At 33.7% G+C, this 15,324-nt stretch overlaps 1 protein-coding gene across 1 annotated transcript; it reads left to right on the top strand.

Moving 5' to 3' along the window:
- Positions 1–7,131: 7,131 nt before the first annotated feature.
- On the top strand, positions 7,132–11,427 carry IDD12 (indeterminate(ID)-domain 12). The gene is made up of 3 exons (XM_059582205.2): positions 7,132–8,182; positions 8,273–8,669; positions 10,362–11,427. The coding sequence occupies exons 1-3, from the start codon at positions 8,017–8,019 to the stop codon at positions 11,095–11,097; spliced, it is 1,299 nt and encodes a 432-aa protein (XP_059438188.1). The 5' UTR covers positions 7,132–8,016; the 3' UTR covers positions 11,098–11,427.
- Positions 11,428–15,324: the final 3,897 nt, after the last annotated feature.

Below are 15,324 nucleotides of genomic sequence, written 5' to 3'. Positions count from 1 at the left end.
GCTTCAGGCCCAATCTAACTCCAGTTTTTTTCACCTATGAAAATTCCGTTTTTTTTTTCTTTTTTTTTTTTTTAATTCATTTATGAATAATATATTATGCATTATATTTGGAATTCAAGCCATGTTTTTTCATTTTTTTCTTTTTTATAGGGACTAATATGACTCATGTCCTGAAGAAAGATTAGTCCTGTAAGGGTATTGGGTAACCAACAAGTGTTTGGGATTTAATCTTTTATCATATCACTCACTAGAGTTTAAAATTTATTAAATTACTTCTCTTAAGGTATGTTCCGTTATCAAATTATTCCCTCTACGCTTGCCATTAGGATTTTTAACAAAAATATTATGGCATGTAGGTTTAAGACCACATAAAATACATCAATGTGTACAAAAATGTCACTTTAGCTTGACACGGCAAAGAAAAAAAAACAAAACAAAACAAAAAAAAGGGAAGGAAGGGTGGCGGCTGCACGCCAGCCCCCTCTAATTGGGAAAAATGGTCATCTCCATTTCATTTAAAATTGATAATATTAAGTTAATGCATCTTAGATGGGTAAAATTGTCTAAAAAATTAAAATGACAATTTTACCTCTCTAAAATACACTAACTGAATACTATCCATTTCATTTGAAATTGAGAGGATCCTATTTTATGAGTAATGTTACAAGTCACTTTTATGTCACTTTTGTATCCCTCCAATAATGATGTGGCTCTTAAAATCAACATTGATCTTGTAATTGATTATTATTGGATTTTGATCAAATTGTGATTTTAAAAGCTACCTCATTTTTAGAGTGATACAAAAGTGACTTATAAAATTACTCATATTCCATCTATTGGGAGGTGGCTGCGGTGAGTCAAGCATCCCTTATATATATATATATAGGTAGCACTTTTTTAACATATACAATTTTTTTTCCCCACTAATGCCCAAAGCTTGAGCAAAGTGTTGTGGACAATTTGCACTAGAAGTCTAGAAAACGTTAAGATATAAATAATTGACAATCTAGACTCCCTGCCATCCATGGTATCCATAGCTTTCCACATTTTTTTCACTTTGATAATTAATACGTGTCTCTTTTGCTTCTGTTACCATAATATGCAGCCCTATTGAGAGGATTAGGACACTTGTTTGTCCTATTTGCTACTGGTTGTTTGTAACTCCACACTATTATTTTCATTTTGGGTCTATTGTTGGAGAGTTCACCATTTTTCTTTTTTTGATTTTTTTTTTTGTTTAGTGTTGTTCTCCGTACTCTCTCTTCCTTTTGGATATCAAGAGTGATAAGGATCTTTCCTTGTAAGCTTTTTCCAAATTCAACTAAAAAAACAGAGAAAAAGAAGAAGATAACTCATTGTAGTAGAATGCCATTTGTTTGAATAATGCAATTACTACACAGCATTTCATTCCATTAGTAAATTAATGCGCCTTTTGCGATCACTTCTTAAATTTTAAAAATTTGGATTTAATTGTTTTAAGTTTATCATGGATTTCAAATTAGTCCTTTCATGTGTTTTTTGTCCAAGTTAATTAAGCCACATCAATTTTTTTTTACCATAACATATTAAAGTAATAATTAATTAAAATCTAAAAAAGGAAGGCCACCACTCCCCTTTTTCTTGCAGTATCTCTTGTGGTTCAGTCATCCTTTCCCTTTTTGTAGATTTTAATTTTTTTTAAAAAAATATTATTTTAACATAATGTGGCAAAAATGTTGACAGGCTTAACGAAAATCATTTTATTGGACAAAAAACACACTGAAGGACTCATTCGAAATTCACCACAAATCTCAATTAAATTCAATTTTAAAAAACTCAGGGAGTGATCGCAAAAGGCACGTTTACTCAATAATTTATTATACATTTACCCAAAATTATAATTATTAAGAAAGTTCTAGACCTTTTGGCAAGCAATTACTTGTAATTTAAATCTCTAAGTATGCATTTTAGCCACCATTTTAAAATATTTACCTAAACTTTTTTTTTGGCTTTCACTGCTTAAGTTCATTGCGAATTTGAAATGAGTATAAGAGTTTTTTTGCCCAATTTTGCATCGTGTGTTAGTGTCTCGTGAACATTTTTACTACATCACATTAAAAAAATTAAAATATTTATTAAACAAAAAAGAAAAGTTTTTGGGGGTTGCAAGGGTGGTTTAGCCACCCATACTTCTGCTTTAGGAATGGGCTGGGGAGGCTCGCGGACCATCCTTAAAGGTGGCTTGTAGGCCACCCCATGGGACTAGGGGTGGCTCACAGGCCACACCCCACCTCTAGAGATGGCTTGCGATCGAGCCATCCCCTAGTCAATGAAAATGGCTAAGCCACCCTAGCCACTCCCAAGGGGAGGTCCGTCACCGCTAGGGGGTGGCCAATGATGGGGTGCCTCCAAGAAGTAACCCCCCTGGCCCCTTTTTTTTTTTTTTTTTTTTTAAGATTTTAATTTTTCAAATTTTAAATAAATTATTTTTAAAAAAGTGATGTTGAAAAAAATGTTGACATATAGCACTAGCGGATTATGCAAAATTGGCCAAAAAAAAACCTACATAATGACCTATTTCAAATTTGCGTTAAATTTTAATAATAGAAGTCCTTAAGAAAAAAAAATATTAAAAAGGCGTGTCGACTCAAATATTTATTTTAGATTTACCCTTTTTTTTTTATGTAGTCTAAGAACACTAGCTAAATTGATAATCAAAAGAACATATGAAGTTAAATTACAAAATTCGCCTCTCTCATCATTTTAATACATATATATATATATATCACCCCATTTCGCATCACTTCTAAGTCAAACTTCAAGTAATAACTTATTAGAACAGAGAAATTTTGGGATGCATGTGTACTTTTTTTTTATTTTTGTATTTTAGATGCGATTTAATAATTTTCATACAATAAAAATAAAAATACAAGAAAATAAGAGTGAGAGGTTCATATATTGATGTTAATGGTGGAATGTACTTTGTTTGTTTGGAAGTGATAGCTCACGATTATATATATTTAATGCAACTCCACGGCTGGGACCTCTTTCGATGGATCCTCCTTTACACGGACGTACTATAACTAAACGCGGTTTTCAATTTCTAAAGTTTTTTCTTAATTCTTGTCCAGACACGTGTGCCATTCCACACCAATCACATTCCATCGTCTAATTACTATTTTACTTCCTTTTTCTTTTTTCTTTTTATTTTATGGAAAATGCTTATTGTAAAAATTTACTAATAATTGTAATATATATATATATATATACATATGGATGGGTATAAATTAATCTTAGAAGGGATGCCAAATTTAATATATAATGGATATTATTTCTATTGTTAGACGTGATTTTTTTTTTTTTAATTGAATAACGAAATGGTTATAAGAAAGTACTATTGGAGGTAGATTGAAAATTAAAGAGATGAATATGAAATGGAAGAATAACAAATCTCTAGTTAGAATCTTCTAATTTCTTATGATAATTTTGGGTTTCGCGGTATAATTTTTGAAATCTTAACTATTATTTTTAATAAATAGTTTATATTTTTTTTTTCACCTTAATAATTGAATTGAAAATAATGGTTATGATTTTAGGAACTTTAACACTGTAAAATTACGCCCTTAAAAAAATTCACGTGTTATGATTTTAAGAACTTCATTGTATTGCTCCAAAAAAGAAAAAAAAAAAAAAAAAAAAAAAGAACTTCAAATTACCTAAAAAGTCTAGAGGGGATCACAAATTCACAATATATTAAATATAATTGTCCTTTATTCAATATATGCATGAAATTCATTAATATATGGAATGGCCCAGAAACCACGTAATTAATGTTTATAGATTTCTAGCGCCCAAGAGTCTGATTCCAAGTTCCCAAGAAGTAGCTCAATCGGCTGGGACCACGTATAATAAAGCGGAGGTCACTAGTTCGAATCCCCTTCTCCCTTCTCGTGCGGACATGTCAAAAAAAAAAAAAAAAAAAAAAAAGAGTCTGATTCCAAGTTCCCAATTGTTGGCTTTGACCAAAAAACCTATATATTCAAACAAGTCAGTTTCTAATATGGTAATATATTTATGAATGAGACTGTCTGGATTAAGGTTACATGCGGTAAAAAAAAAAAAAAAAATGGACTTGTTTGGTTTGGAATAAAATGACTACTTCACAGAAATAACAATTTTTTTATTTGGTATTAGTGACCTAATGAGAGGAATAGACAACATTTTCCAAAAAGAATACCCTTTTTATTTTCTCTCAACCCTTCAACTTAACCCTAAAAGAAAATTTTAAATTAAATTAAAAACGTTGAATTCTAAGAGTGTCTCGCCGTCCATTGTAAAACTCTAATGGTGTTTGCACCACCCCCGGTGAATATGGGAGTGGTCGCGGCCACCACCAAGCATTATTGGGGTGGCCTGCTCGGGTTCTTCTCTATTGGTGGCGACCCACATAATTCAAATTTCAATTTTATCTTCTTTATTTATTTATTTTTTTTCAAAAAAAAAAAAGAGTTTTAGAAAAATAAGAAATGGGGTTTTTTCTTTTTGTAATTTTTGTTCAATTCTAATTAGGGCATATATTTTATCACCAAACTAAGGTCACGTTATATACTTGGATTAATACCTATAACATTATGAAAATGAATAGATATTACTAGGAGAATGAAAAAAATGCAAAGCGGAATAGCTATATATATTCATTAATTCGGTAACAACACATATCCTCCTTTTATTAGAATTGTATCAAAATTACTGAAATATTCAAATAATAATAATAACACTGTTTAAAAAAACAAATAAAGAAATGAGACTTTAGTATTTTTCATGGTTCAGATTTAATTTTAAGTGTTTTATGAGAAATAAAATTTAAATTGAATTAAATCTAGTCTGTCGAAAAAATTATTGTATATCTTCCTACTGGCCTACAGCCTACGTACGTACAGGAGAACTATAAAAAGTTTCTTTTGTTTTTTAAGAAGTATAAAAAGAAAGTAAAAGGATATATATATATATATATATATATATATATATATTTGTGTGTATGTGTGTGATCAGTAGGGTATAATATTTGGACATAATTAATTCATCAAAGAAAAAAAAAAAAAAAAAAACAAAACAAAAATATGGAGATGATAGGATAGAAAAGATGAAATTAATGATGATGAATATTTCTGAAGCAAGAAGCTAGTACATGGAAAAAGTAAGAAAAATTAGTGCAGTATTAGAAGAAAAGGCATTATTGCAGTGGGCAATATGGAAGGGTAGGAGAGCCAAAACTGCATGCGAGAATCTAGTAATAGAAGAACCCGTGAATATGGTATGGCCCGCAGGGGGTGGTTTTCTTTCTCATTCATCAATATATATGCCATCTCTGCATGCAGCAGCACAGACTTATTATATATATATATATAAGAAAAAGAAAAAGAAAAAAAAATTACAAGAGAGCGAGCACGAACAAACAAGTGAAAGACATCATGAGATGGCTACCAGATCTTCATATCTGTACGTCAGTAACTTGAAAAGGTAAAATATATCCATCCATCCATCCTTGTTGGATTCATCAACCTTAGGAGATTAAGGCATTCACACATATATACTGCAATCCATTTTTCCACTTTTGTCTTCTCTCTTAATGCCAAACACCTACCCCTCTCTCTCTCTCTCTCTCTCTCTCTCTCTCTCTATATATATATATATATATGATTATTGTACCAAACATTTGGGATTTGAGTGATCTTGTCTTAATTTACAAAGGTTGGCTGTCTTTCTCACTCTCTCTCTCTCTCTCTCTTAATATATACTACTACTTTTAACATGATGAAGTGAAGAAGTAATATTGTTCTTTAATTTCTCTTGTAATATTTATTAATGGTTGGAATATTTTCACTTTTTCGTAGTTGGGAAGGGGGTTTGAACCATATTGTACGTGCCTTGGTTCCCTCTTTCCTTAAAGGGGAATAATCAATGAAGCATAAATTTCATATCTTATCTCAAAACGAAAAGAAACATGAATCTCATTCAAAAGCCCCTGCATATTCAAAAGATTTTAGATCAAAAGAAAACCCACATAGGATTCCAAAAGGATTTATAAGTGCAGCATTAGATTGCCATGTTTTAGTGTCTTTTTTTCCCCGAAAAAGGTCGATCTAAATGCAGATGGGTCCTATTTAATTCCTATTGCATGCTTGCTGCCATGTTTAGGCCACGAATGGCTTGTCATAAAAAAGACATTTCTAGCAATCAACACTCTGTAAATTCTAGTATGTGCAGTGTATTTTGGTAGATAATCAACGAGGACAAAATGGAGAATTTGGGCTCTATCTCCATATGGCTTTAGATTTGGGTTTGGAATAAAGAGAGTATAAAAAGGGTGAAATAAAGAAGAGGCCTCCCAAGTTCCCCTTGGTGGGGTTTCTTTCAGCACTTTAATACTGTGCACTAGTAGGATGTGAGAGAATAATAATAACAAAAGTAAGAGAGACTGAAAGGGGGGGGGGGGGGGGGGGAGTAAAATCCTCAGCCAAATAATGAAAAACAAGACTGTAATATTAAGATTCCTCTAAGCCAATAATAATTGAAAGGAAACAATAGAAAAGATTATCAAAAGAAGCAGGAGAACTTTATGATAAAAATCACTGAAAAACAATTTGGAAAATTATAAGAAATTGGAAGTATTTCATTTTTAAAAACAAAAATGGCAATAATAATGGTAAGAATAATAAGCATGTTTATATTAGAAATTAAGCTGAGAAAATGAAGAGGAAGAAGGAGATTATGCTAGCAATTAAACTGCTTATTAATTAAACTGTCTTTTTTGGATAAATTCTCATTTCTTAAAGGGAATGGGGGAGTGAGATATATATAATTAAGTAGCTAGCATATATATATATATATATATATATATATATATATATATGAGATCAATACATATGCTTGCTAGTTATTATTTAATTATAGCTTAAACAAACGGTATTAGAGTCAATCAATAAATCAATCATGTCAGTGTGGGGTTGTATAAAGGGTTGAGGAAGGTTATCTCTACCACTTTGCCTTTACCACCTCCCAAGCTTTTTAAGCTTCTCATTCTTCTAAGCCTTCTGGTTATAAGCAACCCCTCCTTTATTATCATTCCATTCAAATCAATGGCCTTTTAGGATTTGGGTGTTTTATTACAGGAACAAAGGAAAAGACAGAAAGTGCCAACATCAGACTCCAAGGAAAAGAAATTGAAAAAGAAAAATAAAGAGAAAAAATTTGCTGAATCAAGTGGGGTTTGGATTCTTCCTAGTCTTTGTTTGGGCAGCCCCTCATCCCTCATCTCTCTCTCTCTCTCTCTCTCTCTCTCTCTCTCTCTCTCTCTCCCCTTTGCAGTATTCCATGCTCTTTTTGGCTTCCTAGACTTTTCCTCACCTTGATTTATTTTATTTTATTTTTCATTTTTTGCCAATTTGCCACCCCCTCCTCCTTGGTCTGCCACTGTAATCATCACCCTCTGTACGCCACCATCAACACCCAGCTAAAGATCTTTTTCTCTTCATTTTCTGTCCCTCTCTTTGCACACATATATAGACAGAGGAGAGGGAGAGGGCTCTTGGGTTGGGAAGAGGTTTTAAGGAAAAACCCATCTTATAATTGTCTCTTCTTACCATGTTAGAGTGCATGGTGAAAGCTCTTGATGGCTTTAAGAGAGAGAGAGAGACTGGAAAAGAGATATATCTGAATTGATGCTGCAGAGTTGCTCAGACAAGCAATCCATGGCCTAGATAGCGACTTGGAGAATAACCCATCATCATCATCATCATCTCTTCACGAGATTAATTTAGCTTTTACCAAACCAATGAATGATGCCTTTCTGTGGCTATGTGTTGCTGCCACCTGTTTTTCAACAAGCTGTCTCTCTGCTTAGTTTTTTCCAAAGCTCAGATTCTCTATCTTAGTATGTTCAAAGGTGCAAAAGTAGGTAGTTGAGAAGATTTCAAACAAATTAACAAAGAGATCAGATTATTGTTTTTCTCTTTTGGAGTTTTCGTCAAAGGCAATATGTTTCCTGCAGCCATGTCCAATTCAACTTCTTTGTCTGAAGAAGCTAGTGTTTCTTCTGGTACTAGAGTTCAGGACTTTGGTGGCTTAAATCCTCTGCTTTCAACTCTTTCTCCACAGCAGCCACAGAAGATGAAGAAAAAGAGAAACCTACCTGGAAACCCAGGTAACTTATAATTATATTATAATTTTCTTCATCTTCAAATCTAACCTAGATTAATGTCTGATTTGGTGTTAATTAATTTGTACGTTTCAGACCCAGATGCTGAAGTGATTGCATTATCCCCAAAGACCCTAATGGCGACCAATAGATTTGTATGTGAGATCTGCAACAAGGGGTTTCAGAGGGATCAGAACCTTCAGCTTCACAGGAGAGGGCATAACCTTCCATGGAAGCTGAAGCAAAGGAGCAGCAAAGAGGTCAGAAAGAGAGCCTATGTTTGCCCTGAGCCTTCATGTGTTCACCACCATCCTTCAAGGGCTCTGGGTGATCTTACAGGAATTAAGAAACACTATTGCAGGAAACATGGGGAGAAGAAGTGGAAGTGTGACAAATGCTCTAAGATCTATGCAGTTCAATCAGATTGGAAGGCTCACTCTAAAACCTGCGGAACAAGAGAATATAGATGTGACTGCGGCACACTTTTCTCCAGGTACATACATATATATATACACATAAATTTTCATCTCACTTTTTTCATTTTTTTTTTCCTTGGCCAATATCATTCATTCATTCTGGGATCAAGAAGGGGGAACTTTAATGTCTTTGTTTTTTGTTTCTCAGTAGGTTACGTTTTGTGGTTGTTCTTTGACCTGAGTGATATGCCCTACATGGTGTGTGTGTATATATATATATGTGGTGCATAAATATATAGACGCAGTGGCAACTTGCATGAAAGTGAAACTGATAGGAATATCTCTGAAATCTGAACCATCTTAGTTCATATATGAAAATAACAAAACAGATAAAACGAAAAGGAACAATGAATGTGAACTTTTTTTGTTTTATATACTGTATTGTCTGTGATTCAATAGCAAACTTGTTTTTTTTTTTTTTTCTTTCTTTTTTTCTTATAGATATAGCTAGACTGGATGCACGAGTTACGTTCTTTTTGTTTTTCTCTCTTTTTTGTCTGGGGATTCTGGGTTTCGAGGAAACACCATTTTGTCCATGATCCATATACTTGATAAACATGATTTTCATGAGATCTTCAAATCCATTTTTAAAAAATAAATAAAATTTTTTTAAAAAAAAAAAACTCAAGATTTCTCAATTTCCTTTCAAGGGAAACACTTTTGCCTCTTTTTCCTGTGTATATCCTTTTGGTACTTTGTAATGGAGTGACTGCAGTCTCAAAAATAATGATGGGGATCTGCTCGATCTTGCCTAGAAAAAAGTTAAAGAAGGTTAATTACTTTTGTGGTTTCATGGCCGAGAGAAAATCCGTGACAATTTTTTCCATGAAACATGCAATTAATTAATTAATTACTTGCTGAAAATTGATATCTGTGAACTTTCATTATTATGAAAACTGATAAATCTGCAAAAAATGTCTGATACGGTGATTTGCTTTCTTCTTTTCTTCATGATCACTACATATACACATGGGGCTTGCATTGCGTATCTTTGTCTCAAGCTGTGCTCTTGTTTCAAAAACTTCTGCCATCTTCCTGATTTTCCTATTAATTAATTCCTTCACATTAAATATTCCATGCCCATTTTTGCATGCATAATAAACATCAGTCAATTTTCATGCATCTCTCTCTCTCTCTCTCCACACTTTAGTTTTGACTCAAAGATAATCTCTCCTTTATATTCTTTATGCTTTTTGACCTTTCAGTACTCTCTACGCGATACGCATGCATGAGTTATATTCCCAGTCCGCTGGCCTCTCACCCTTTTTCTTTCTTTTAACCAGAAGATAAACTAATTAAAGAAAATGCATTCATTTGCTAATTCATCAATATTGCATTCATTTGGTTTTGTTCATTCTCAAATTCAGCAAATAAAACATTCTTCATTCAACTCATCCAAATTGTATTTTGGTTTATACCAATATAACTAAAGAAAAACGTGTTGGAACAAATAACTCATATTCTTTATAATAAAATATAGTCACACTCTCCTGTGAACGTAAGCACATTATCAAACTACGTAAATTTGTTTCTTAATTTTTTATTTTTTTTTATTTTTGTATTATTCATCATTATTGTGAAAACTCATTTACACCATTGTTTTTTCTCAATTGGTTAATTGTTGATGATAGCATATATATATATATATATATATATATATATATGGTTGTGAATTTGTTTGTAATATTGGCGTGAAAAACAACATGTAGGAAGGACAGCTTCATAACCCACAGAGCGTTCTGTGATGCATTGGCTGAAGAAAGTGCAAGGCTCTCTGCAAACCAACCTCTCTTCCCTTTTTCAAATCCAACGACCCAACACTTTCCAACACAAATCCCTCTGACTCCATGGGACCCACCCCAAAACCCTAACCCTAGCCCAGTTCTTCAAGTGAAGGCGGAGGCTCATCACCACCATTTCCAAGCAGCAGCAGCAGCAGTAGCACATCATCATATATCATCATCTCCAGTACTACACACCCCATTCTTCCAGCCCACGTCATCAAACACAGCCACGTCAGCGCACCTGTCAGCCACCGCTCTCCTCCAAAGGGCTGCGACCGTGGGTGCAGCTGCAGCCTGCCAGCAGGGACAGTCAGTGGGTCACATGAGCCGGCAGCAGATGGATCATCAGCAAGTGAGTCAGATTTCCACCGAGTACATGATGGGTGGTGGTGGTGGTGGGTTCACTTCCGGAGAGCTCGCCAAGTGGCACAACACAGACCGTCTGACTCGAGACTTTCTGGGTCTCACGGAAACCAATGGTGCTCCTCCTGATCATCATCATCATATTAACGCTAGCGTTAACTTCAAAGATATGCTAACGTTCACGGGTGGCGTACACTTCCAACAGCCATACGAACATCCGCGTGACCAGTCGCTGTTGAAGCCCCATGGTTTTGGATTCGCTGAGCCTGCTGCCTCGGAAACGTGGGGGGACTGCTGAGGTAATTTCATTCAATGGGTCGATGATCGGGGGGGCAAAACTGCCATTCTCTCTCCTCCTCCTCCATTCCATCCATCCAACCTCAACCAAAATCATCACTTCATATAATATATGGCAATTCAGTTTTTGTTCTCTTAATGTTTTCTTTTTAATTAAAGAGCTAGGTACGTATGCTAGCTAAGCTACCAATTTAGACTTCTTTTTCTTTTCTTTTTTTATAATATTCTACGTACGTACATTAGTTTTAAATCAAAGTAAACTTTTGTCATGAGGAATTTCCCTGCGTGTGCTATAAATTCTCTCTCTGTGGTAGTATTATTTAATTTCTCTCTCTCTCTCTCTCTCTGGTACTGTGGCATTCTTATAATTAATTGCGTTGCAGAAAAAACGTCACATGCAAAACTCTTGTTCACTGTCCTATCCTTGTCAAGACAGCTTTGATCTTCATAACATAAGCAAAAATAGATTATAAAATAATAATAATACATACATACATACGGAAAAACTAAGAGGAGGGTAATTTGAGTTTTTTTTCTTTATTTTTAGGTTGAGAATTTATGATAATTTGACACCGGCCGCCCTTCTCTAAAAAAGCATAAAAAAAAAAAGAAAAAGTAGAATCCAGCCAAGCCTCCTTTTTCATGGAGGTTATAGTGAAAATCATTGGAGAAAAAAAAAACTAATGGCATGATAGCGTGGTCACCGCCCTACGTTATCCATAATTATCATGATATGCATTACTTTATAAGATTTCAACTGCAAAATCGATTAAATGCCAAAACTTGCCCACGATTCAATCAAAGCTTAATTACTACTTACTAGCTAGGCTAGTGCAACCTGAATGAATGGGGCTTATAGGGTACGTAGTTTCATCCCAATTTCCCATCCATTTGAACAATAATAAAGGTGTCATCATCCAATATTATTATTGGACCCTTGATACGATTGGCACGCACCAATTTTATGCATCTATTCAAAATAAGTCTTGTCATGATACATGGGGCTCCAAAATTTTGATTTTATTAGGATGCATGATCAGAGATGTGACTGCCCTGCTGGATAATCGAGTGCTAATAGTTCATGGTAGTTAGGGAAACACATCACACAATGCCGTAGCCAGGTGGATTAGCTTTCGCAATTTTTCAGCGAATTTAATACAAACTTAACACAAAATTAATGGGTTATAGTTGAGAGGTTTGACCCGTTTAATAATATGGGCTAGGTTAGAGTTGAGTTATATAATCTTATACATGTACCTTGATACAACCTATAAATCTGACATGAACCTAATATAAAATTAGAATGTGGATTAGGGATTTAAATAGGTTGAATTAGGGTTAACTCATATATATAGTCTCAACTTAAACTCAATGCATGAACACTAAATAAAACCCCTATATATGGGGATCTTGCCTTGTCTTTGTTTTTTTTTTTTTAGGATTTTGCTTCAACATTCAGGATATACAAGGTACTGATCGAATTGATTTGCAAACTGAAACAAAGACATCATCAAACATATTCCATTTCTAAAAGTTATTTTGGAGAACTTAAGAATATTGATCGATGTAGCATTCTTCCATACCTAATTATTACTTGTCTAAGCTCTTATTATTTTTCTTTTGTTTTCTTTCTTGCATCTACCTCTCTGATGATAGAAAGAATAAGGAAGTGAGAAATTAAGTATTCCTCTTCATGATTATGGCCATACACGTCTTATAGAACTAGACACTTGCATGCAACCTAACATATATATCTATGTGCATGATTACGATTACACCCTCAACTTACAAGGAAATATGGGCAGAAAAAAAAAAAAAAAAAACTATATAACATTAACAAATAACATGGGTTGGGTGGATCTGAGATAAGGATGTCGGTAGAGGGCCACACCTTGTACTCTGTCGATTTCATGAATATTATATATGCCCCTTCAACTAACGTTAATGACAGTGATAGACTACATTTGATTATTTAGTCTTTCTCATGCAATTTTAGTCAAATAAATTAATTAACCATAAATAAGATAATCAAGGTGTCTGCGATATATATATCAAAGTTTTTTATATGCAAGAAAAATCCATTGCGTATTGTGTGGTGTCTTAATTTCTCACCGTTGGTTTTTCCACACGTTACGTCCAAAAGATGATCATGTAGACTTTGTGCTAAAAATCACCAAATTTTATTAGGGCAATTTCGTTTTCAAATGCTAAAAGCCAGAGACCCCAAGTACCCATCGCTAGCTAGCTTGTTTTCCAAAAAACAAAAAAAAAAAAAGCTAGGGGGTTTCTAATTGGATGAATGTTCAAATGATCGATCCATAAATTAAGTTGAACACGTGAAAGTAATTGATTGAAATTGAGGTGAATGACAGATTGAATGTTCGAGTTCATGTTAAATCACGACGTGTCCCAAATAATAAATTAATAATTTAATTAATATTCTATCTAACAAACTATACATTCCCGTCAAGCAACTATATATGTTTATATACTTTAATAAGTCAAAAAATTAATACAATATAATTGCACGACTAGAAAAAATAATGTCCATCCTAGCTAGATAGCTCTAGAAGGCGTGAAAGAATAATGCAAGTTGTTTACATGGGTCCCTAGATCAGTTGCCAGAAAAGAAGATCAAACATATATACTGAGACCTCGAAAATGACAAAATTAACAAGAAAAAAATAAATAAAATAAAATAGAAGGTCAAGAAAATGTTTTTGAACGAGTCATCATCATATCATCAATTATCGTTTGGTGGAAGACCAAATCCTTCCTGGAATTTGATTTTACTTTGTATATTTCAGATACTGATCAGCAGGAAAAAGCAAGTTTCAAGAAATTTCCTCACTGACTATATATATATATATATAGATAGTCATGAGTGAGGAAATTTCTTGCAACTTGCTTTTTACTACTGCGGCTGATCGAGTAGTAAAATCAAATTCCAAGAAGTTCTTTTTTGTGGTGACTTTCTTCTCTAGACATACAAAGAAAATATCGAATGATTCTCCAAAGAAGTTTTTAGGCTTTTTCTAAAGAGTGTAAAACGTATTTGTAGGCGTGAGTGAAAAGGCAAACGGAGTGTGTGTGAATTTGTGCTGGGTGTGATGGTGGTCCGCCACATAGTGGTACTACTAAACCAAAAGGAAAAAAAAGAAAGAGATAATAATAATAGTAATAATAATAGAGGAAACAATGTCAACGGTTATGAAAGAGATGCTCGACACAACTTTGAATGTTTGAATTTACAGTTTTTTTGAGTCTTTCTTTTTTTCCAATCTTGATGTCTCTTTATCAATTTCTGTGCTCGTCCCCATATCGCAGCCTTTGTTGGCACCTTAACTTACAAAAAACTCATCACATATATATATATTCTCTTTAACTATTTCATCATACTTTTTCTTCTTCGATCTTCTTCTTCTTCTTTTGTGTTTTTTACATGGCCCACTTATTGTCAAATAACCATGATAATTGGTAAGAAAGAAACCCCAACTTCATCCAACAAAAGGACAACAAAACTTCAATATATCTTGATTTTTTAAAAAAAAAACAAAAAATAAAAAATAAAAAAAGAAAAATAAAAGGGTATCCAAGACCTTCATTCATTTCCATCTTATTCTTATCAAATTTCAATTGCTATATGGAACATCTTAGCTAGCCAAATAAAGGAAAGGGGAAAAGTTGCTTGGCACTACATCTAAGTATATTCACCGAGAGAGAGAGAGAGAGAGAGAGAGAGAGAGAGAGAGAAAGAGAGAGCCTAGGGATTAATGAAAGGAAGGTTGGGTGTTAGGGTATATCCAAGCTTTTAGAAAGTATATATGTTTGTAAGTGGCAGGGTTTAGGGTACAATACATGCTATTTGCCTTGTAAAAAAGACTGCCTCTTTTTTATCTGCACAACCAGACAAACCAAAAGCTTCTCTTCTATTCCCTTCCCCCACCCTCCATCTTCCTCTCTTACCAGCACTCTTGCATATGTCATCTTCCATCAGGGAATCTCTCATCTCATGAAACCTTACTTTTTTCCCTTTCTTCCTTCCCATCCTCATTATTACCAAACCCTTTCTTTTTCATGCTTTTCTCTCCTTTTTCCCTTCTGCTCCAAATCCCCATACACCACCCTCTTTTCCACAAACTTCAACACAAAATTACCATTTACTAACAAAATAAAATAAAATAAAATAAAATAAAATAAATAAAGGGCTTCCAACATATACTGCATG

The sequence above is a fragment of the Corylus avellana genome, chromosome 1 (assembly GCF_965113065.1).
Source record: "Corylus avellana chromosome 1, dhCorAvel1.hap1.2, whole genome shotgun sequence".
NCBI classification, from domain to species: domain Eukaryota; kingdom Viridiplantae; phylum Streptophyta; class Magnoliopsida; order Fagales; family Betulaceae; genus Corylus; species Corylus avellana.
Note: the sequence above shows the minus strand (reverse complement) of the source record. Positions and strands in the feature narration are given on the sequence as shown.

What these genes read in the sequence shown, in the direction of transcription:
- IDD12 (XM_059582205.2), top strand. Translation starts at nt 8,017, where the DNA reads ATGTTTCCTGCAGCCATGTCCAATTCAACTTCTTTGTCTGAAGAAGCT. An exon ending in AAACCTACCTGGAAACCCAG is followed by an intron (nt 8,183 to 8,272) that starts GTAACTTATAAT and finishes TGTACGTTTCAG; the next exon opens with ACCCAGATGCTGAAGTGATT. An exon ending in TGCGGCACACTTTTCTCCAG is followed by an intron (nt 8,670 to 10,361) that starts GTACATACATAT and finishes AACAACATGTAG; the next exon opens with GAAGGACAGCTTCATAACCC.